Raw genomic sequence first — 22,246 nt, forward strand, 5'->3', positions numbered from 1 at the left:
AACATTCCCACGTATTGCCCTTCCACTCAACTAGAATATCCCTACGTATTGCCCTTCCACTCAACTAGAATATCCCTACGTATTGCCCTTCCACTCAACTAGAATATCCCTACGTATTGCCCTTCCACTCGACTAGAATACATTTACGAATTGCCCTTCCATTCACCTGAAACTTCTCTACAAAGAGCCCTTCCTTACAGCTGGAACATCGTTGCATTAAGCCCTTGCGAACAATTGGAACCTCTCTGAGTAAAGAGCTTACATACACCTGGTACTTCTCTAAGAATAGGCAATCCATATAACGGGAACACACATAAGCAGAGCCCTTCCATTCAATTGAATCACCTCTGCACAAACCCCTTCCACACAACTGGACCATCTCCGCACAAACCCTTTGATTCAACTGGAACATATCTACGTACAAAAAAAACATCCATTCAACTGGAATATCTCTTAGGAAAGCCTTTATATACAGCTTGAACAGCCTTTCTATAGAACTGGAACATATCCATTTAGAGCCCTTTTATTATGATTAAAACACTGGAACATCCCCACGTAAAGCCTATCCAACTGGAACCCCAAGGTAAGTATAGGCTTCGTATAACTAGTACATGTCTGTGTGTAGCCCTTCCATGCAACATCTCGGCGTCATTGGTATTGATTAATTCACTGTGATTCCCGGGGAGCTGACGGAGCTCCGTTATATTTGTTGACAAGCTATAATTTCCCAACATCGACGGGTAATACATTAACTTGTAGGCAAAATGTCATTTCGTATTTCAAATGCGGACTTCTATCACAGTTCTATGTGGTGTGAATATTAAATCCTGGACTCTCTATGACATTCTAGAAAAGGCCAAGCTCCATAGCGTCTCTCCGATCTTTTGACTGCTGTTCAACAGCTTGTCTCCGAATCAGTTACATGATACCTGTCTGTCTGCTTCTCAGTAATCAGCATCAGACATGAAGATCCTTTATTTCCAAACAATTTGTTATTGCAAACATCATAGTAAATCTTAGATACATTAGCTTAAGGATAACGTTCAGATACATTTTGAAGACAGGTGCTGTTATACTGTTCTTTCGTGATGATAAACTCTCGAAATTACAACACAAATCTATAACGTTTGTTGTTATATTGTTTTGTTTTATGTAGATATTGTTTAGGTTTAGAGGAAATGGCGCTGTAGAAAACACACAAACTACCCAAATAAGGCATCTAACATATAAGTATTTTCCCAACATATATTTTGTTGTACTCTTACGGTTGATTGACCATTGCATGTATAATTGTAATCGTATTCAATCATTTGTATGATCATGACAATGACACGATCAGAAAGACTTTAACTGTGATGTTACAACATCAAACTACCATGATCATACCAATTTTGGAACAGTGATACTGGTCCTGGTAATGAGAACATTGACGAATCTGTTCAAGGTAACTTTTTATGCAAGATAAAACTGACGCATGTACACAAGGCAAGATATATACAACAGAAACATATATGTACACTAAACACGCTTTGAAATGTCGACGGGAGGCACTAAATGGCTGTGTGCTGTCGATGTCTTTCATATCTTCCAAAAAATGTCCGTACTGATGTTTTGACAATAGAGACAGATTAACGGATGTGTTACACAATTGTAATGGATTGTTTTATTCATGCAATAAAAATAAAGAAATCACGAGCTGCAATGGATTAACAATCTGTTCTGATATTTGATGAAGAATAATCTAACTCTTAGAATTCGTCCAGAAAACATTACTTTTCAGCTTATTGATTGTAGGATTGTTGTTATAAGGGACAATTGCATTGGTCGGATATAGTATCCACTTGGGCAAAAAGTTGTGGTCTCTCAGATCTATCCAACATGCAGACCATCATTTATCACAACCGCAGGACAACGGGGTCCTCAGCACGTCATTTTCCTATTATAGATTCCACCGAGAATTTCAGAGGCGCCGCTTTCACTATCTTCGTGTACACATCCCCCGCCTCGTCACTTGATGAGGCCGGACTGTGTGGGCTATGTGGACTGTGAGGACTGTGGGGACTGGGGGAACTACTGTCACTGAGGACGGAAACAGAGTCCGAGGACACACAGGACTGAGACGGAGTTGGGAGTAGGGACTGAAAGGCAGATCGTCGAGCAATCAAATCTTCTGTACTTATAGCTTTCCTCATGTCCACGTGGTTCGTCTCTGACTTCCGGCCCGAACTTTGTGCCGTGTGCATCTGTACTGTGGGGCATGCTGGGAACACACCAGCCGCCATATTCATTTGAAGCGCCCATGGTGGGAAGTTCATTGCACATAGAGAGTTCTGCATATGGACGTTAGGAATTAGTTCTGGAGGGGGAGCTTTTAATCCTATCATTGGCACAGGAAACTGATATGGCATCATTTTCGCCGCTAGAGCTTGATGCTGCCTAACTGGAGCAAGAGCCTCTGATTTTAATCCAGAGGCCAACTGTTCTATTGCCCGTTCAAGATCACCACCGCAGCCTTGCCAAACCAACTCCAGCACATTGGGATTGTGAGTTGGGAAAATTCTCTGAAGAAACTCTCGTGGCGTCATATTGCCTACGAGAAGACGTGATTTGGACAGCTCTATATTCCGGATGGGGGTTGTCTCCCCTGCTTCACGACTCTTTACGATTTCTGCCTGTCTCTCTCTTTCCAGCATGACAAGCTCTAACTCCTTGTCAGCGAAGCACCTCCTCTTCCTCATCCTCTCGTTCATATAGGGTACCATGGTACGGAGGGACTCCGGTTGGGGAAGTGCGTGTAGTCGGGCACGGTAACCTAGCAACAGAAGATTACATCAGTGAAAATTCATATAGTGTCATCTTTTATGATCCTGTTATGTTTACTGTGAGATGTTTAGGGTTAACAATCTTCTAGATTAAAATAGAGAGTCATTATGCTACTACCTTATAGCTTTCGACTTTCACTTAAAGTCTTTCAAACCACGCCATCGGATCCACTCCAGTATGCTTAGACACATAAACGCACGGATTATATAGCCGCTAACAGCTTTGTTTATGGAGTTTAAACGTCCAGTAGAATTTTAAGAAACATATGCACACACAGTCCGATAAAAATAATGTTTAAATGTTTTCAACGATACCTTGCTAGATGTTTCCCACACATGTTCTTTTCTATATTTTTTTGTAAGTGAGTGAGTTTGATTTTATGCCGTGTTCATCAATATTCCAGCAATATCAGGGCGGGAAATCAGAAATCGGCTTCACACACTTTAGCCAGTTTGACACTAGGTTTTCAAATATTAATAATTAAGCCTGTTTCATAACCTGTGACGTCAAATTTTAATATTGCGAATTACTTATTAAACCCCATTGTCGAGTTGTTTTGTCAAAGGTTAACATACTATCATCCACATAATCTTCCTTCTCGTATAATCCTAGATACGAGAGACCCACTCTGAATCCTCTATCAGTCACACATTCCTGTAGTTTTAATTCCTATCCTCCTTGCATTCCCACTGTACACGGGATTACATGTTTTACAAGATGAAAGGGTGTTTGTGATCCCGCCCCCACCGTGGGATGTGCCCTGATCTGACTCGCCTTACACAGTGAACTCAAACACCGTGTATACAACACCCTCTAACCAAAGATATACATTGAAGATAAAGTAAATCTCAACATAAGCATCATATTATCACTACGCTCCTTGAAATTCTCCGAGGTGTTTTTTGAGTAACCTTAATCCCGACACAAGAACAAGAACAGTAACAAATCAGTTGGGTGGGTACAGATGGGTTATATCACTCGCTAGGGGGCGCACTACACCAAAGGCAGCGCCCCCTATGCAACAACTCTGATCAAATGGCAGATGGTTGTAATAAAACTAACAACGACAACAATTCCTTAGCTTCCATCACACCACGGAGAAGGGAATACGTATCCGGTGTTAGAGGATGTGCAAGTGTGAACCTGTTTTTTGGGTGTAGCTTACTGAATAAATGTGTTTTTATCTTCGATGTAACGTACGGTACAGCAGGGATTATATTTGGAACGAGCGACCGGCGAGTGTTGATGGAAATGTATACATCTACACTGTGTCTGTCGTGATCTGCCATGGAGTTTTCTAATACACTGTAATATGTTGTGAAAGGAACTGTAACCTATTATTCAATGTTAGATGCTTCATCACAATGATGTATGGTACAGTGAGCAACGGAAACTGCAGATACCACAAAAAAACACACAAAAAACGTCTGACAAAGTTGATGAATTGGGGAATTACTCTCTATACCGATGGTTTTGGTATTGATTGTGTTGGCATTCCATTTTGATGGGGCCAGCAAGTTCCTGTTATCACCAATCGAGCATCCCGGCTATTTTATAGATTCTTCTGTACTGGTATTCTTATGCAACGGTAGTCACTGTCGGAGAAATTCAAATACGCTTTCCTTTTGTGTCCATTTATTAAAAAAAGGATTTTAACCCCAACCTTAAACAAACGCATTTTCATTGTTCAAGCAAATGTGATCGATAAACCCATCAATCCACGTGGCTGTGATTTACATGGGACCATGTTCAAACGGCCTGGTACCCATCAATCTAATTAAAATCAGATCTCTCACTCCGAAACGATGCCTCTCTGTGTAAAGATCTCAGGATGCAGAGTAGGCACAAACACACAGCAACAGTGGTATTTGAGAGATTTTGCGAGGACTGCCAAATCGTCGGAGACGTGACTCTTTTAATCTTGTGATAGTGACAGGGTCATACATACACAGTCAGTCAAATCGACCTTATACTTAAGCGGCAGTGGGTGATAATACTTAATACTAGTATGTCCTTGAGTTTTCTAGTATATAATGTTTCAACAACAAAATATTAACCTCGGAAAGTCGTTTCACTTTTTACTCTCGAATAAATCAAACAAATATCTTACAACTAACGTTGTGTTTTCTATTCTAGCGAAAGTCTGTCAAGTGATTCAAATACCTTTATGTAGTTACATTATAAAATCGTTCATGATATACCTGGAGAGAGAGAATCGTGATAGATCACCGTTGTGACTATATCAAACTGATTGGTGTTTCTGTGTGACTGACTAAGAATATCAGCGAGCACCATGAGAATCATTACATTATATAGAAAATCAATCGCTGTCGGTGCTGCATGTGCATGCGTCCACTACCCTGTATACGTATTTGTTGTAGATGATGTAGATGTTGTTGTTGATGTAGATGTTGTTGATGATGTATAAGATGTAGATATTGTTTGAAAAAGTATTTGTTGCAGGTGATGATGTTGAAGATGATGTAGATGTTGCAGATGTTGAAGTTGTTGTAGATGATGTAGATGTTGTAGTTGATGTAGATGATGTAGATGTTCCAGATGATGACGATGATGTTGTAGATGATGTAGATGTTGATGATGAAGATGTTGTAGCTGTTGGAGATGGTGTAGATGTTGTAGATGAGGATGATGATGATGTAGATGTTGTTTGATAAAGTATTTGTTGTAGATGATGATGTTGGAGAAGATGTAGATGTTGTAGATGTTGTAGATAATGTAGATGTTGATGATGTTGTGATAATGTATTTGTTGTTGACGATGTAGATAGCGTAGACGACGTAGAAGTTGTAGATGATGTAGATACAGTAGGTGTACTTACTGGTGAGGATGTCGCGGGACAGGGAGTGCTGCTGCAGACTCCGGAGGTTCCTCTGCAGGAGTTTCCGCTGCTGCAGCAGAGAGGCGGCACTCTTCACCTTGGCCTTCATCTGTCCCGTCATCTCCGTGGCCTGATGCCTGCAACAGTAGAGGAGCACTTGACGTGAAACACTTTGTGTGTAGCTTGTAATGTCTTGTGAATGATGTGTAGCACGTTGTGTATAACTTGTAATACTTTGTCTATCACCAACAACACTTTATGTATAACTGTAACACTTCATGTAGTAATACTTTGTGTATAATATGTTATACTTTGTATATAACTAGTAATACTTTGTAGATGACGTTATTCTTTGTGTCTAACTTGTAATACTTTGCGAATGACATGTAACTATCAGTGTATAACTAGCAATACTTTGTGAATGATATGTAACACTTCGTGCATAACTAGTAGTACTATAGCAATAGTCACACATAGTATGTGACCAGTAATACTTAAAGAATGACCTTTGGAACTTTCCGTAAGGCATGTAATACTCTACGCCGCTTTTAGCAATATTCCAGCAATATCACGGCGGGGGACACCAGAAATGGGCTTTACACATTGTACCCATGTCGGGAATCGAACCCGGGTCTTCGGCGTGACGAGCGAACGCTTTAACCACTAGGCTACCCGACCGCCCTGTAATGTCTGTAAAGGTGTGTGTAGGAAACATACAAGAACGTGAATAAGTTGTGCTTTTACATCAGCCATATAACAAATAATACATTCATCAAACGCTGTCAATATAGGCAGGAAATAATAATAGTAAACATCACAGACGAAGCACATCGATGAAAGTAAAATACTTAAAAAAATAAATGAAGTTTATTGAACCACATATTCACAAATGTATTAATTAAAACGAGGCAAATATCTATTCTTACATTCTTACTATAACAATTCAATATATAGACAATAATATTGACAAACAAGTAATTACTGACGCCATCTGTTGGGTTTGTTATTGGGGAATCAGGGTAATGCGTTAGCTCGTCGCGGAGAAAACCAGGTGTTCAATTCCCAAAGTGGCTACATTATGTGAAGCCAGTTCATGTTATCAAAGTGGTGATATGGCTGAAGTAATATCGTTTTGAAACCAAAACTATCACACCTCTGACTGAATCATATTCTCTTGGGTCAATAAATGATTACTTATTTCAGTAAGACGTTTGTCTAAATGAATGCACTTTGAGTGGTTGGCATGGAATTGCACTCCTATGTAAATCAACCAGCAAGATTAATTTCTTTTTGTCGATGGTAAGTTTGCAAGAACACACATTGTCAACTTGTACAGGTTTAGCCTAAACATTGAAACAATATACACTGACGATTGATTGGGTGTGACTGAGGCAATTTTGATTATTTTACGACTTTGTGTGCAGTAAACATGCATAGTTTCACCCTGTCTTGGGGTTATTTTCATTTACAAATGCATCCCTTGTTAACAAGCTAGGATGTGTGCCATAAGCGTTTATTTGGGCTGGGGAATTAACATTATCAATGATGCCACTATATCGTGCGTTGGGTTCATCGGCGTGAGGGTCCATATATCAGTTCAAAGTCTCGTAACAGATTAATCATTTCCTGCAGCTATAAATGTTAAAGGCTGTTTGCTTATATGTTTATTAAGACACGCTTTATCATTGACAATTATGTTTCTTATAATATTGGGTTCAGGTTTAGCCCACGGCTGCACAGAGTGCAAATGTCATATCGCTAATTGGTAACGTTACACGCACTATCGGACGTCAGCACGTACTGCACGTGTCGCGCGAGGTAAGCGTTTGTGTGATTCTACTTTTGTTTATGAAAGCTCGCTAATTTGATAAGATAATTAACCTTGAAAATAAATTATTGTTGACATGATAACGCCAGACGTGACAAGGTGATATTAACATATTTTAGTGAAATGCACTTGGTATTAATCATTTAGATTGTTCGTTCATAGTTTGACGTTGCCACTGCTAATGATTGAGTAATGCATGTACTGTATCAGTGGGCTGTTTCCAGTTGAGGTATTTGTGATGCTATTAACTTATAGTCAATTTAATTGCCCCTAGACTAGAATTCCATATGGCGGTTTGAAATGGGTTTTTTCGTTTAACACCGCACGCAACAATATTTCAGCTGAATGACGACGGTGTGTAAAGAAACGAGTCTGGACCAGACTGTCCAATGATTGACATCATGAACATCTACGCAATTGGTATACGATGACATGCATCAACCAAGTCAGCGAGTCCACCCCCCACCCCCCCACCCCCCCCCCCCCCCACCCCCACCCCCACCACCACCCCCCACCCCCGATCCCGTTATTCGCCCTTTACGACACGTATGGGTAGCTGAAGACCAATTTTAACACCGATCTTCACAGGTGTCGATAAAAATGAATTATTATGACGTCAGAGTGTCCTGACGTCATAACATATTACATGTCAAATTTTCAAGTATACCTCACTACTGATATCTCAACCGTATGTTCTAACTATACTATCCAAAGTTTACTTCCCACCACGTTAACCTTCTTTTTTATATTATTATAATAATAATAATAATAATAATAACAACAACAACAACAACAACAACAACAACAACAACATGCCCATCCATTTCCCGGAAACAAGGCGTCATCATTTATGGAACATTAACTCAGTCTGTGACCTCACGCTATTGTTGTTGCACTTGATTCCGAGCCAGGAATTCACTAGCCATTGTTAATGAGCAGTTTGTGCAAGTACAACTGACGCAACTATAGGTCATTTATTCAAAATTATAGCTACATTATATATTAACAATAACGTGGGTGATGTCGGAGAAATAACTCGCTTTTGTTGATTCTAGAATCTAGAAAACTAGAAAACTAGAATCAACAGATTCTCGTGAAGGTATATCAAATTTCCTGCTTCCAGGTCGTTTGTTTCTTTTCATGTGACAGAGATACTCGTAGGAATAGCCCTAAAGCTTTAGATTTGAAACCACCACCACCACCCCCAACCCCCCACCCCCCCCCTCCCACCCCCCCTCCACCCCCCCTCTTGTTCCCAGCCTCACCCCCTTTAACCCCACCCTCAGTCATACTATTCTTGCTCCTCTCACCTTCGTAGAGCTACTTGTGCCGCCATTATTCGTTGTCGCTCCACCACCAGGAGGCAGTTGGAGCACTGGCAGTCCCGCCATCTGCAGTAACGCTTGTGCCCCTTCAGACACGACACGACACCGTGATTACGACAACGAGCACACTTTGGCGTCCTCAGCATTCGGCGTTGGGGGAAGGATGAAGATTTGCCACCGGCTTCGCCAACGGATTTGTTGGTCAGATCTTCGTCGTCGATGTCGTCACCGTCAACGTCACCGTCAACGTCACCGTCAACGTCGCCGTCGCCATCATCAATGTCCTCTATATCCAAATACTCGTCACTCTGCGAGTCTAGACAGGTGGTGTCAGTCTCGCCCTCGCTCATCTGAAACAGATAATGTCACTGTAATATGGGTGCTATAACAATATATTTGAAACATTAACAGAGCTCGAGTTAATTAAGTAAAAAGGACATGGGACCAAAATACAGTCAATAGCATTAGAAAAACATATTCTGTGCATGATGAAATGAATATATCAACAAAGAAATCAAATTCGGCAACAATTGCAAACGCCTTATGTTAAAAAAGCATATTTTGTATAATGTGTCATATCTTCTTAATATAAATTGTTGGGGGCGGTCGGGTAGCCTAGTGGTTAAAGCGTTCGCTCGTCAAGCCGAAGACCCGGGTTCGAATCCCGACATGGGTACAATGTGTAAAGCCCATTTCTGGTGTCCCCCACCGTGATATTGCTGGAATATTGCTAAAGCGGCGTAAAACCATACTCACTCACTCACTCACTCATATACTGTTGTGTTCTGGTTATTACTACAATTAAACCTCGTAAACTCGAAGCCCTGGTGACCTTCAATGATATGTCGATTTCGAGTTGTCAGTATTTCGAAACAAACGGAGTAAAGCTATTCTATAAGAGTGTGTTTAATTCTCACAGGACCATAAAGTAACATCGAGTTAAGTAATTTTCTGAGACACCGAGATTCGAGTTAACGAGGTTTAACTGAACATTCTACACAACTGCTTCCACGTGACATATACCAGGTGTCATCACTACCAGGTGTCATCACTACCAAGTGGCATCACTACCAAATGGCATCACTACAAGGTGTCAACTATACCACGTGATAACACTACCAAGTGGCATCGCTACTAAGTGGTATCACTACAAGTTGTCAACTATACCACGTGATAATGCTACCAAGTGGCATCCCTACCAAATGGCATCACTACCAGGTGTCATCACTACCAGGTGTCGTCACTACCAGGTGTCATCGCTACCAAATGGCATCACTACCAGGTGTCATCACTACCAGGTGTCGTCACTACCTGGTGTCATCGCTACCAAATGGCATCACTACCAGGTGTCATCACTACCAGGTGTCGTCACTACCAGGTGTCATCGCTACCAAATGGCATCACTACCAGGTGTCATCACTACCAGGTGTCATCGCTACCAAATGACATCACTACAAGGTGTCAACAATACCACGTGATAACACTACCAAGTGGTATCACTACAAGGTGTCAACTCTACCAAGTCACAACACCTCCATGTGTCTATTCTACAAAGTCACAACACTATCGGATGATATTGAAGACACTTTTCAATTAGCAAACTAGTAATTAAAATATATATTTGTTGGAAAAGGCCTGGTTATATTGCACTTAAAAAGGTGATCTGTAACAAAAGCGACAAAACCCTTTCTGTAGCCACGATAAACCTCCGCCAAAAGCAGAGTCGACTGTACGATAGGTACAGTGTAATATTAATCGGTTTCATCTGGTGACATTTATGCAGGTGACTTTCAAATATATATTTTGTTATCCTTTTGTACATCCTATCAACCATTCGACAGGGAACGACTACATAATATTAATAATTTCAAAATGAGAGGATGTGTCTGACAGTGACATGTGCTCAATACCGTGAATCGGATATGTTAAACTAAATATACCGTCTAACTACAGAAACAATCATTTGAAACAAAACCTAAACCATTATGTATAGTTGTTTTTCAATGCTAAAGCAACATCAGTACTTTGGTGCCTACATTTATTGTAAAGATAGAATTCGAACCAGACTAACTTGTGGTTGATAGCATGAACAACTTGCCATGTCTTCAGGGCACAACGTTACAATATTTCAGGTTAAACGTTTTACACATGATCCGGGTTTAAGTCGACTCCTGCGACAAGCATGAAGTGTATACATCATATGCCCCGGAATCCCCACGGGTGACAAACTTGGGGTACATTGGGCTATACCACCATGGGTCATCCGCTGGACTAGAGCATTGGGTACGACTAATGGTGTCGCAGATCTCCCACGGGGTGTCAAGCAGGGGGTACCATTCTACCCCACGACCCCCACAGGGTCACAGTCATGGGGTTCATGGATCACATTCTACCCCAGAACACCCACGAAGATGTTTCCCCGATCAAAGTAATTCCCTTTCATTTCACAACGGCGACAATCATTCTTAGCAACTGAATAAAGACGCAATATGTGAGACTCAATATGACGTCCGACCCCATGTAATAAAAGTTTAACGGGATAAAAACAAAAACAATTTTTCAAAAGCACTACAAACCTTCAAATACCATGCATGTGACATTTACAGCGTAGTGACAGGGTTCGGCGTCACCTTCAAAACTCTTTCATCTGAGCAGGACGGAAATTGCCTGGCGTCTCGACCAAGGCTTGTGTTCCGAAAGAGCTCTAGTTCCCTACGGTGAGGCTCGTCAGAACACAGGTGATAGCCACTACCAGGGGGATACCGTGCTCAAACTTTGTCCAGCCTTTTCTTTTACGTATCAGATTTCTCTCAACATTTAGACTGCAATCGGTGGTGGGGATTACTACTTAATGATTACCAACGGGCACTGGAATATAGACTGGGTCAAGTCCCGATGGAATCGGTGGTGACCGTGCTCGGATTTCAACGTTGAACAATAATAAGCAGGCTCATGTGCAGAGCATAAGAATCACCATCATGCTGTAGTCAATCTCACTAAAAAATATTGATTTTACTTTATTCATGCATTCATTTATCCATTATAGTAAAGTACGTTTATAACGACCACGCTTATAACGAACTGGCGAGTATAACGAACTGTTTCTGTCCCGGCCATTTGTTGTGGATATGTTGTGTTTATTCTTATAACGAACTACGGTTATTACGAACTAAAATTCGTTATAACCGTAGTTTACTGTAATTTCGAGGAATTTGTATTTGAGGGTAACCATGTCATCACCCCTCTGTCGAAGTTGCTCGTTGTGAGTGGTGTGAGTGTCTGTTCGTGAATCCACTTCTTGACGTCCCCATTTCATGTCATGGCTAAACGGTAATAGCCACTAACATCCACACTCACTAACTCGCTCATCAAAGAGCTCATCCCAGTTGTCCAAAAAGCATTAAACATGAGGCCAGTGCCCTTAGCAGTTTCGTTCTTATATGTCGATAGTTGTAAATCTCTTGATGTAATTAACCAAATCCGTGTCTTATGGGTGTTCTAAACTGTTCTTTGTTTATGTTGATAGTCGATATTGATCCCTAGCGAACTTGCAGACAGTCTACCTGATTGGGCCCCACCCCTGAGGGAAAGTGTAGGCTTTGCTGCACGTGGTATAGCTCAACCCTCCCCAAGCCTGAGGCAAAGGTACACAGACACAAGCACATAGACAGAGCAGGGAGCGGACCGTCTCCCGGGTAAACCCCATACGGAAACAGTCCTCATACAGTACAGAGAAAATTGCAACCTGGAGAATTTGTGAATTGGGAAGTCTTTTAAATGGATAGCATGTGCGTTCCCTAGGTTTCACAGGGGTTTGGAGGAAAGGTTTGGCATTACTTGGGACTGAGAATTGTTACTACTATAAACATTATGAAGAACTTGGCTGATGTTAATTTGTGCCAGGTAAAGATTTCAATGATTCTTGGTTGGTAGAGTTCCTTATTAGTCCGGCTATAGGAAGTATCCATCCACTGTTCCACAATATTGTCTTGGATAGTGTTCTGTTGGGTTTGGAAGGATTCATGCAACCTCATGTACATTTGGCCGCTTTGTTTCCTGGTATTGAAGGTTCAAGGATCCATTACACGCGCTAGCCTTTTGCGAACACCTGGTTTCATCACCGATGTTCAGTAATCCGGTCACCAATGCTTTGCCTTTTACACCCAATGGGTTTTGTTTGGGCAGATAGTCGAGGCTGATTATTCTCTGGCGTTGACGTTTTATATGCATGTGTAACCAACACAGATTATTATATGTCAGCAGCTATTGTTAAATTTACAAATCAACATAACATATCTACATGATGATATGAACTTTAATCAGTATGTTCTTTAAAAATTATATCATTTTGGCTACAATGCTTAAAATTAAAATGATATTTATGATATCAAATATATTTTAGGTGCCAAAATTTTCATGGAGCTCTGAGTTACTTATGTGTGTGTGTGTGTGTGTGTGTGTGCATGCGTGCGTGCGTGCGTGCGTGCGTGCGTGCGTGCGTGCGTGTGTGTGTGTGTGTGTGTGTGTGTGTGTGTGTGTGTGTGTGTGTGTGTGTGTGTGTGTGTTGGTTAACACCGTACTCAGTAATATTCCAGCTATATGACGGCCGTAAATAATCGAGTCTGGACCAGAGAATCCCGTGATCAATCCACGCCCTCGGTGTACGATGACATACAATCAGCCAAGTCCCCGAGTCTGACCATTAAGTCGCCACTTAAGACCTGCATAGGTAGCTGGGGAGCCATTCTAACCCGGGATCACCAGGGGGTTATTTTTGGGCAAACCCACATCTTGAAAGTTCCAACCGTTGAACGGGACCACCGGCACCGATAACGATAGAAGCAGGTTACTGTTATATGCATTATAAGGGATAGGGTGATCCTGAACAACACAGAGGAATGAAGATTCAGATTCAAGTACATGAATGGTGGAAAGGGTCATGTTCTTCTATATGGTCGACGAAATTCCTAAATGGAATCATAAATAAACTTTGTGATAACCAACCTGAAATAGCGGAGAAATTTTGGTTCAACTCCTCAGGGCACAGGCAAAGAAAATATCATAAACGAATAACTATTCTATGGATAAATTAACCCATACAGATTCTAAAGGCATGATCAATCGTAATTGATGATAAATAATATAAATTATTGGGTTTGAATTTGTTCTGCTTTTTTGTTATAATTTTGTCTTTTGTTGAATATTACTTGTGAAAGTTCAATGTATTTGTGATTAGTCATCGCGGTGTTTATTTTGAAGTTCATGATAGCGAACAGAATACCACATGGGGTCAGACATGAGTATAGTGCTAGTTTACTCCAACAGTGTAGTGAATCTTCATTCATTTCAAGTATAATCACTTAACTAATGATTCAATCGTTATCGGTCAACACTGACACAATATAGGGAGACGTGTGTGTGTGTGTGTGTGTGTGTGTGTGTGTGTGTGTGTGTGTGTGTGTGTGTGTGTGTGTGTGTGTGTGTGTGTGTGTGTGTGTGTGTGTGTGTGTGTGTGTGTGTTTGTCTGTGTCTCGTTCTGTGTCTCTCTGTGTGAGCTCGCGTACGTGTGTGATTGTGTGTGAATGGGGGCAGGGGGTCGAAACATATTGTTCTTTGAATAGAGCAACCAAACAATCATATTTTGGTCCCATAACACATCACATTACTCTTTAGATCATGTCGAGTGAACGATTTATTTCTGTAGAACCGTACTTTTCAAGTGTTTTCACGATCAGATTAGCGTCTTTTTTTACCCCCTAAGAAGTAAGATTGGCCCAGAAATTTATCAAAAGTTCAGTACTATATAAAAACGTCATTTGTGTACATCAAATGTACAAACAAGATGGATTACCTGATAAAATACACACGATAACTGCTCCAAATTCGATGGCGATCGGCGTGCAAAATTCCAGCTATTTTCCTAGAAAGGTTTACCCATACTCGCATCCCACTCAGTAAATATCAATATCCAAAATAACACCTACGTGTCCATAAACATGTTGTGATTATAAGAAATGTACATGATATACACTACTGTTCAAATAAACGAGAAGACGAGAAGACGTTTGTTTTGAACGGTAGTGCGCATATTTAAAATAGTTTCACGTCGGTTCAAACATCACCATTGTTGTGTAGCGTTCCCCTTATCGGCACATAAGACTGAAACCATCTTGTAATGTTTCGACGGAACTATAAAAATAACTTGTACATAGACAATTGGTGCCTTTGTATAAATATATTCGGCTTCACTATACATAAAATAAACCCTCAATCAAGTATAGAAAATGCACATAGCGATATCACAGTTCATACTTTCTTTATTTATCTTATTGAGACCCGTGTTACAGACTCACGACATAGACATGTGTTATAGCGTTCAAAATACCTCCTGTGTCTAGTAATCGACCATAAATTATGACATAACGAGGTTGTTTTGCAGCAAAATGTTAACAAACACATGCTTTTTATAAGAATGTTTAGACGATTCGGTTTGGATAAGACACGTGCTTCGTCAAATTATCATAATACACGATGCATCTTTTTCATCAAAGACGGGAAACTATTTTATGGGGGCTGAATGATAATTCAAAACAGAAGACAATTGTTGAGCCTAAAACAAACAAGCGGCGTAAATCCTCTCCTGTTTGTTGGGTATCTGACAATTGAGGTATTTGAAAAATTTTACGATAATAATCATAATACATGCTTGTTTCATGGTCTGTGATTAAACTGTTCTCTTTATTTTAGGAATGCTGTCACAACCGGGGAGCCATCTACTACATGTGGGTACATTCTCGGATCGTCAAGAGTTATGTGTCCTGACTAACATCTGTTTATAACAATACCTCTGTAGTACGGATCCTGTTAATGGGACACTTGTATAGTAATAATAGTCCCAACCCATGGTTTCTTTAATCCGGACGACTGCTTTACGGATTAACAAGGCTTCACTATAATCGATGACCAATACTTTTAATACATTTGCGTTTGTACTGATGGCAGTAGAGTTTCAATGGTAAATGTTTTTTACTTGATATAGACGTCACACAAAAAAGTGACCCGGGTGTTCATTTTGAACACCTGGTGGCCTCATTGGTCTTCCGTTGTTTCCTCATGGAAGGTAATTGAATTTAATCATTGCCTTATTTTTTTTCCATTTGTGAATTGATTAATTTGCACCTTAAGTAGACGTTTGACTTTATACTGCTAACCATTGCAGATTCTCTAAATATGAAGTGCTTTTATCACAAAATATGGAAATTCATATTCATCATGTCTTCCTCTTGTGTTTCTGTCGGGATAATACGGTTGGGATTCGCGAGGAGATGATGTGTAATAGCTGTGGAGCATAATATAAATTATAATAAAAACAATAACGTTTTGTACTTTGCATTTTGAACCTGAATTTTGTGAATTGCAAACATGCCATCTCCGTCGTTGCTCCGAGTGTATAAGAGATGACACGTATTGCAGTTCCAGAATATATATGTTGATCTACTTGACATGGTATTTGTAATTCGTAATACCAATAGCATTATACATCATCACTTGTCGTCACACTTCTCATGGAAAGACCTTTGTTCTGTGTGTACGCACGTCGATAACTAACATCGTCAGTGTGGACGAGACATACGCAGATATAACATGGACTACCATTACAAAATCGTACATATGATCTCAACTCATTCAACTCATTTATATAAAGTCTTTGATAGGCAGTTAGAATTTGGGAGTCATAGATATACCTTCAAATATATGATTAAAATGTTGCAATTCTTAATATTTCTGTCTTTTGTTGTTAAATATATTGAAGGTGTATATACAAGGAGATAAAGTTCATTTTTAACGTTATAAAAGCTCTGGAATAACTTAGTTAACAAAACGCCCTACTAAGTTTTTATCAGACTTATTTATACCCTCTGTGAATATAGCATAGAGAATACTCATAAACCATTTAATATAATTTATATTAATCTCCTCCTATAACATTTTTAAAACAATATTATTGGACTCATAAATATAGCTAGGAATATTTTTATATAGATATAACTTATCATATAAGACACATGCACAGTGACATACCTTGTATATGAATAATATAATCCTTAGCTTCTTGCTTAGCCTCGAAGGAAAAGACTCGGCGTGGTTAAGAAGATACGGATATCTTCCTCGCATTTAAAAAAAAGTCGATCCACTGTCTCATACCTCTCATATTTTAGATGACTTTTGTATCGAGACAATGCAGCTTGTTAGCCGACATTTTCCTCGCCCCGTCCCTCGATCTCAGGAAGTTCATCGTTCTTCTGTTCAAACATCCTTGCTTGTAGAAGATGAAACCTCTATCTCACTTGGCCTATCTCTCAGCACTACTGTACACTATAGACATTCAAAAGTTTTCAAATGGAAACTGAATACGTATATTTGGCGCTAAGCTTTTCCTTAGGTAAACAAAGCTTGCTTAAAGATGCCACCATGTTGAAATCGAGCCGTCAGAACTATTACTTTTTCTTCGTTGTGCCGACGCCATGGCAGTGTCAATGTATTTTCTCAAGTGTGCTTAATATCTTTATAAAAAGGTCAGATAATGGAAAATACTAAAATTATTAAGTTGCATAGAAGGCTGTTCGGCACATGTTTGCCAGTGGAAGTAATAGACTGCACTGAGGAAACTCTCCGAATCTTTGAGTCGTGGTGCCTGACATTTGGCTTGCTGTGGTGTTATTATAGTAACTGTGTACCTGTAAATTTACTTAATTTAATACGTGTAAATAAAGTAGATAATAAGAGCATGGTCCCTGTGATACATTTTGCCATGTCGATTTAATAATCATGACATTTTAATTTTCATTATTTTACACAGAACATATTGGATTGCATAGAGTCTATTGTTTGTATTAGTTATGCATTTTAATTATTATATTTGTAATATTAGTATCTACATACATTTTAATCCTACAGTTTTAATAGGTAATTGGGTGGTAGATAAAACATAGGTAAGCATTATAAACATTGATATGCGGTGTAGTAGCTACATAATCGATTCTCTGAAATCATATCATAAACAAATATTTCTTTGGTTGGATAAATACACTACATCGTCCATGCTACATATTTGATGCTTGTGGCTTCCACGTTTATCCATACTTCACACGAGGCCGTCAATGTGATTTTTAATGTCCTAATGAATTATTTTTTTAAATATTTAGTGTAAATTACACGTTTATTTCCGATGAGCAATGCAAGATAGTGTCTGTCAGACACACCTCCGAATCGATTACTCGTTAGGGGCATATCGGAAACTTACGTTTTGTTTTGTAGAAAATATTATCTAGTGATGTTTGTTTTCCAACTATTTAATGTTAATAGTTTTATATGAATAATAACGACCGACACTGATAAATAGCATACAAATATGGTGTTAATGACATTGATTTATATGATAAATGCGTTGATACAACAGTTTGGAAAAGGGTGCTTCTGACAAGCAGAACCTTAGGTAAGAATACTCATGAAAGAGGGGTGTCCAAAAATCCACGAAGCTATTTGCAGTTGGTGCAGTTTCAGTTGAAAACATATCACCAATACTTTGTTAAAGAGTCTTCACATAGTATACCCGATCACCTTTAACACTTTCCAAATTCTTAATATATATTAAGTATATATACATGTATGTGTGTGTGTGTGTGTGTGTGTGTGTGTGTGTGTGTGTGTGTGTGTGTGAGGTACGGGGGAGGGGGGTTGAGGGGGGCATAACACAAATCGCATATCGAGGTGTACAGTCACAAATTCATGGATCCATGCTATTAGACTTTGAGTCTCTTTGTGTCAAGCTCAATAGTTTGTAGTTATAATGTTATGTCTTTCCCGGCGATGAATCTAACACTTTATGAGATAGTGTTGACTTTGAACTGGTAATATATGAGAGAAAGTCTCACATGATGACAAAGATCAAAAGATAGATGTCGATGAAATTTACCAATCCTAAATGTCAGCATTCGGTCATCTCATTTATCACCTCCATCATGAACTTTATATATAATATGAAGAAATACAGTATGTTAAAAAAAAGCATGAATGTTAACGATATGGTTTTAGCTCTTCAATATCATACCTGAAGGAAGAAAGTGTAAATTATGGTATGTTGTCATTATTTTACTAATAATTAACATCACTGCTAGTATATGATTATAATTTACTTTAAGTCGTGGTGAGGAAAGTTGAACTATTATATATCATAATTAATACAGCGTAATATAAATAAAACACTTTCTATTATTAAAATAAATCTACATGGATCCGACCATACCATATACACTTGTTTATGAATCACTATGAAAAAGTGATAAAATCATTAAAGGTACGTTTTCTTTTATAAACAAATCCATAGGTATTGGTTGAACAAAAAGGTTTTTATTTGTGAAAATAATCTATGCAGGGAGCAACGTCCAGAGCAGGGTGGATATGAAGAAGCCTACTACAAACTTAACATACCAATGATTACATTGAGAGTTTTCTTAACTGTTACAGAAGGAAATCAAAGCGTACATCATTTCAAAAGGAGTTTAAGTCGCGAAAATGTACTGCATGGCACATGTTGGTATTGGAGCGTACTTCATAATAAAGCATAAATAAATATCTTAACTGACATTCTTGCAAGACATTAAGGAAAGGTTTAAAGGTAAGCATCATTGTTTAAAATGATAAAAAGTTTAATGGATTTCTTGTCTATGTTTCAATAATATGTCTGTTTTGAGACGAAATAGGTCTAACTGTTTGATCTTTGTGAATATTTATTAATCCGCACAGCTTCACAGCAGTGACAGTGGCTTTCACACAAAATGAGAATCATATCAACTTTCTAAAAACTGTGTTTAACAGGAGCGTGGTAAGCGTACTAACACAAATATTTACAAATATACTACTTAGAAATGTTTTTTTGTCTAGTCGAGGGCTAAATCTTGACATATGGCGGCGAGATTATAATCGAACTGAGTTGGCGTTTCCCATAGGAAAACACGAATAGTATATTTCAGGTTAGCCACTTTGTAAATTTAAACGGCACCCAATTTACTCCACTAATTTATCTATTGACCTATTTCCTCTGTATTTGAATAATACAAACAAAATCCATATGCCAATATCTTGATTGTTTGAATAATGACTTTGGATTTGCTCTGAAGATGGAATTATGGTTAAACACTCGGTAAATAAACTTGAATTATTCAGGTTACGTGATATATATTTTATTGAATTTATTCTTTATCATATCCCGTATATATCCTGTATACAGGCAGTGGACAGTACATATGTATTTCCCGGACTGTGGCTTTTAAAACATAGGTCAAACTTACAAAAAATCAATTTGTAAAATTATTGTAATTGTGACATGTATCGTGGCGTCATTTCTTGGTAGGTTGAATGTCTGAGGGGCGAGGCTAAATCAATCAGATCAATCTCTTGTACAATGCGTTCTTTTAATTCCTGTTATTGTAATTTTAACCACTTTTACTGAATTACCTTTGCAGTGTATGTGTACCTCAATAATATCTTATATCTAATGGGTAAAATTCCAAATCAATCACTTTTCTTCGTGATAAACACAACATGAAATCAAAAGAATCGTTCAACTTACCTCTGTTCGAATAACGTTCGTAGTGTGAAGAATACCAACGGTAAACCCTTTTGGAACAAAACCGTGCTTAATTGCTCACTTGAAGTGTGTGGCGGGCATATCTCCTATTCACTGACCCCTACACGGCATACATCAGATCTCCTATGAATATGCTTTATTCCACACAATTGTTCGCATGTGTACCGAACTTTGACAAACGTGGCTTTGCAACGAGCCCTCTGATTGGCCGAGAAGAACCATCTTCACGCCCTTTGAATCAAGAGTGACACAAGGGGCAGAGTGAGGTACTCAGTCCTGCTTACGATTTTCACAGATTTGGTGATAATTACCAGCAATTCATTGGTGCGAAGACGACCCCCCTCGAAGAATTTCAGAAGGAGGGGGTAACTCAAAAACACTGGCTGCGAATACGGGGGAGAACGATTGGAAATCCTCAACAACTGCGTGTTCAGATTTACTGCATTCTTCTCTATTTTTTTATACCTCTTTATATGTTTTCTTTAGATCTTTTTTATTCCTTGTCGGTGCGCCCCCATGGGAATACAGTGCTGAAGTTCTATTGTCGGTAACACGCAGACTTTTAGGGTATTTCAAAATGCGTACTTTGTGTCAAACATCATCGGATTTCGTCCCAATAAAGATATCAGTGTTTCTTGAAACATTGACACTGTGTAATACATTACCTCTTAAGGACGAAGCTTAAAGATAAGTTTGTATCGTTATAATTATTTGCTTCTGTTTGGGATTAGGAATAATCATTGAATTTTACCGTAACTTAATTCGCAAGGACTATTGAAATTGGTTGCCATGTTGCGGCAAAAGAAGTTGGATTATTGGCAAAACAGTTAGTGTAAATTTCCTTCTTTAAATCTATGTAATAATTCGAGCATATAGCAGAACACTCTAATACATTATTTCAGTAGAAATTCTAAGAAAATGCATATTTGATGTGACACTCAGACTAAAGCATAGCAACTGGATATTCAAAAACAACAAAGTTGCAACAAAAATAATATTTTATGTAATAACGTTTGACGCACTCGTCAATGAAATATACTAGTATACGTTTGACATCAGATATGTTGTTTGTTTTAAATACTAGCTACTTATTTACATTGGTACAGTTACATAACCACTGCCTCTTCTCTTTGTATCATTATCTTTCATTATTTGTCATCTATGTTCAAAGTTTGAATAATATGAATATAAAAACCAGAGAAGATTAAGTTAGGTAAACGACTAAGGTTACTGGCTATGAAATCAGTTTTTCTTTTTATTCATGTTACATATTGTATTGTAAGTATTACACGCAACGTTAATATCGCTGTTCTTTCATCGCGTGTCAAGTGCCATTTTATAGGCATCTTATTCCTAGATTCTCGACAAATCTATCAGATAAATTTGCAATTATCGTGTCAATTGACTGACGATTATGCTTGCTTTATTACCCTACATGTAATAATGATCTTCACGAACGTACACAGGAGATATTGGTGCATTGGTACATAGTTTGACTTTTAGATCCATTACAGAACTCTGCCATTAAGCCTATCTCGCATTCCACGTGCACGAGTATGTATCATTTAACCTTCTAATTACTACTTACAAATATGTCGATTTCACCACTGACATCGACAAGGTTGTCCATTACGGTGTTTATTGCATGTAATGCACGTGCGGCCTTGCACACATGCACACTTGTACATTGCAAGTATTGGTGATTCTGTTGGATAAAGTATGCGGGAAAGCGGTAATTAGCTACCCCAGCGGGACATATAATGTCTTATATCTCGGATGAC

At 38.9% G+C, this 22,246-nt stretch overlaps 1 protein-coding gene across 2 annotated transcripts; it reads right to left on the bottom strand.

Annotated features, from left to right (window-relative positions):
- Window positions 1–1,419: 1,419 nt before the first annotated feature.
- Window positions 1,420–20,616, bottom strand: LOC124112751 (doublesex and mab-3 related transcription factor 3, truncated-like). 2 transcript variants are annotated; one of them, XM_048399527.1, is made up of 4 exons: window positions 16,898–17,147; window positions 8,801–9,165; window positions 5,663–5,799; window positions 1,420–2,812 (listed from the first exon to the last, which is right to left on the bottom strand). In XM_048399527.1, exons 1-4 carry the CDS (start codon window positions 16,988–16,990, stop codon window positions 1,929–1,931), a joined length of 1,479 nt encoding a protein of 492 aa, XP_048255484.1. In that variant the 5' UTR covers window positions 16,991–17,147; the 3' UTR covers window positions 1,420–1,928. The 2 variants fall into 2 exon arrangements, with proteins under 2 accessions (XP_048255484.1, XP_046328835.2); XM_046472879.2 differs by lacking the exon at window positions 16,898–17,147 and adding an exon at window positions 20,448–20,616 and having other exon boundaries at window positions 1,421–2,812.
- Window positions 20,617–22,246: the final 1,630 nt, after the last annotated feature.

This window comes from Haliotis rufescens, unplaced genomic scaffold (assembly GCF_023055435.1).
Source record: "Haliotis rufescens isolate VD_foot unplaced genomic scaffold, xgHalRufe1.0.p SCAF_2, whole genome shotgun sequence".
In the NCBI taxonomy this organism is placed as follows: domain Eukaryota; kingdom Metazoa; phylum Mollusca; class Gastropoda; order Lepetellida; family Haliotidae; genus Haliotis; species Haliotis rufescens.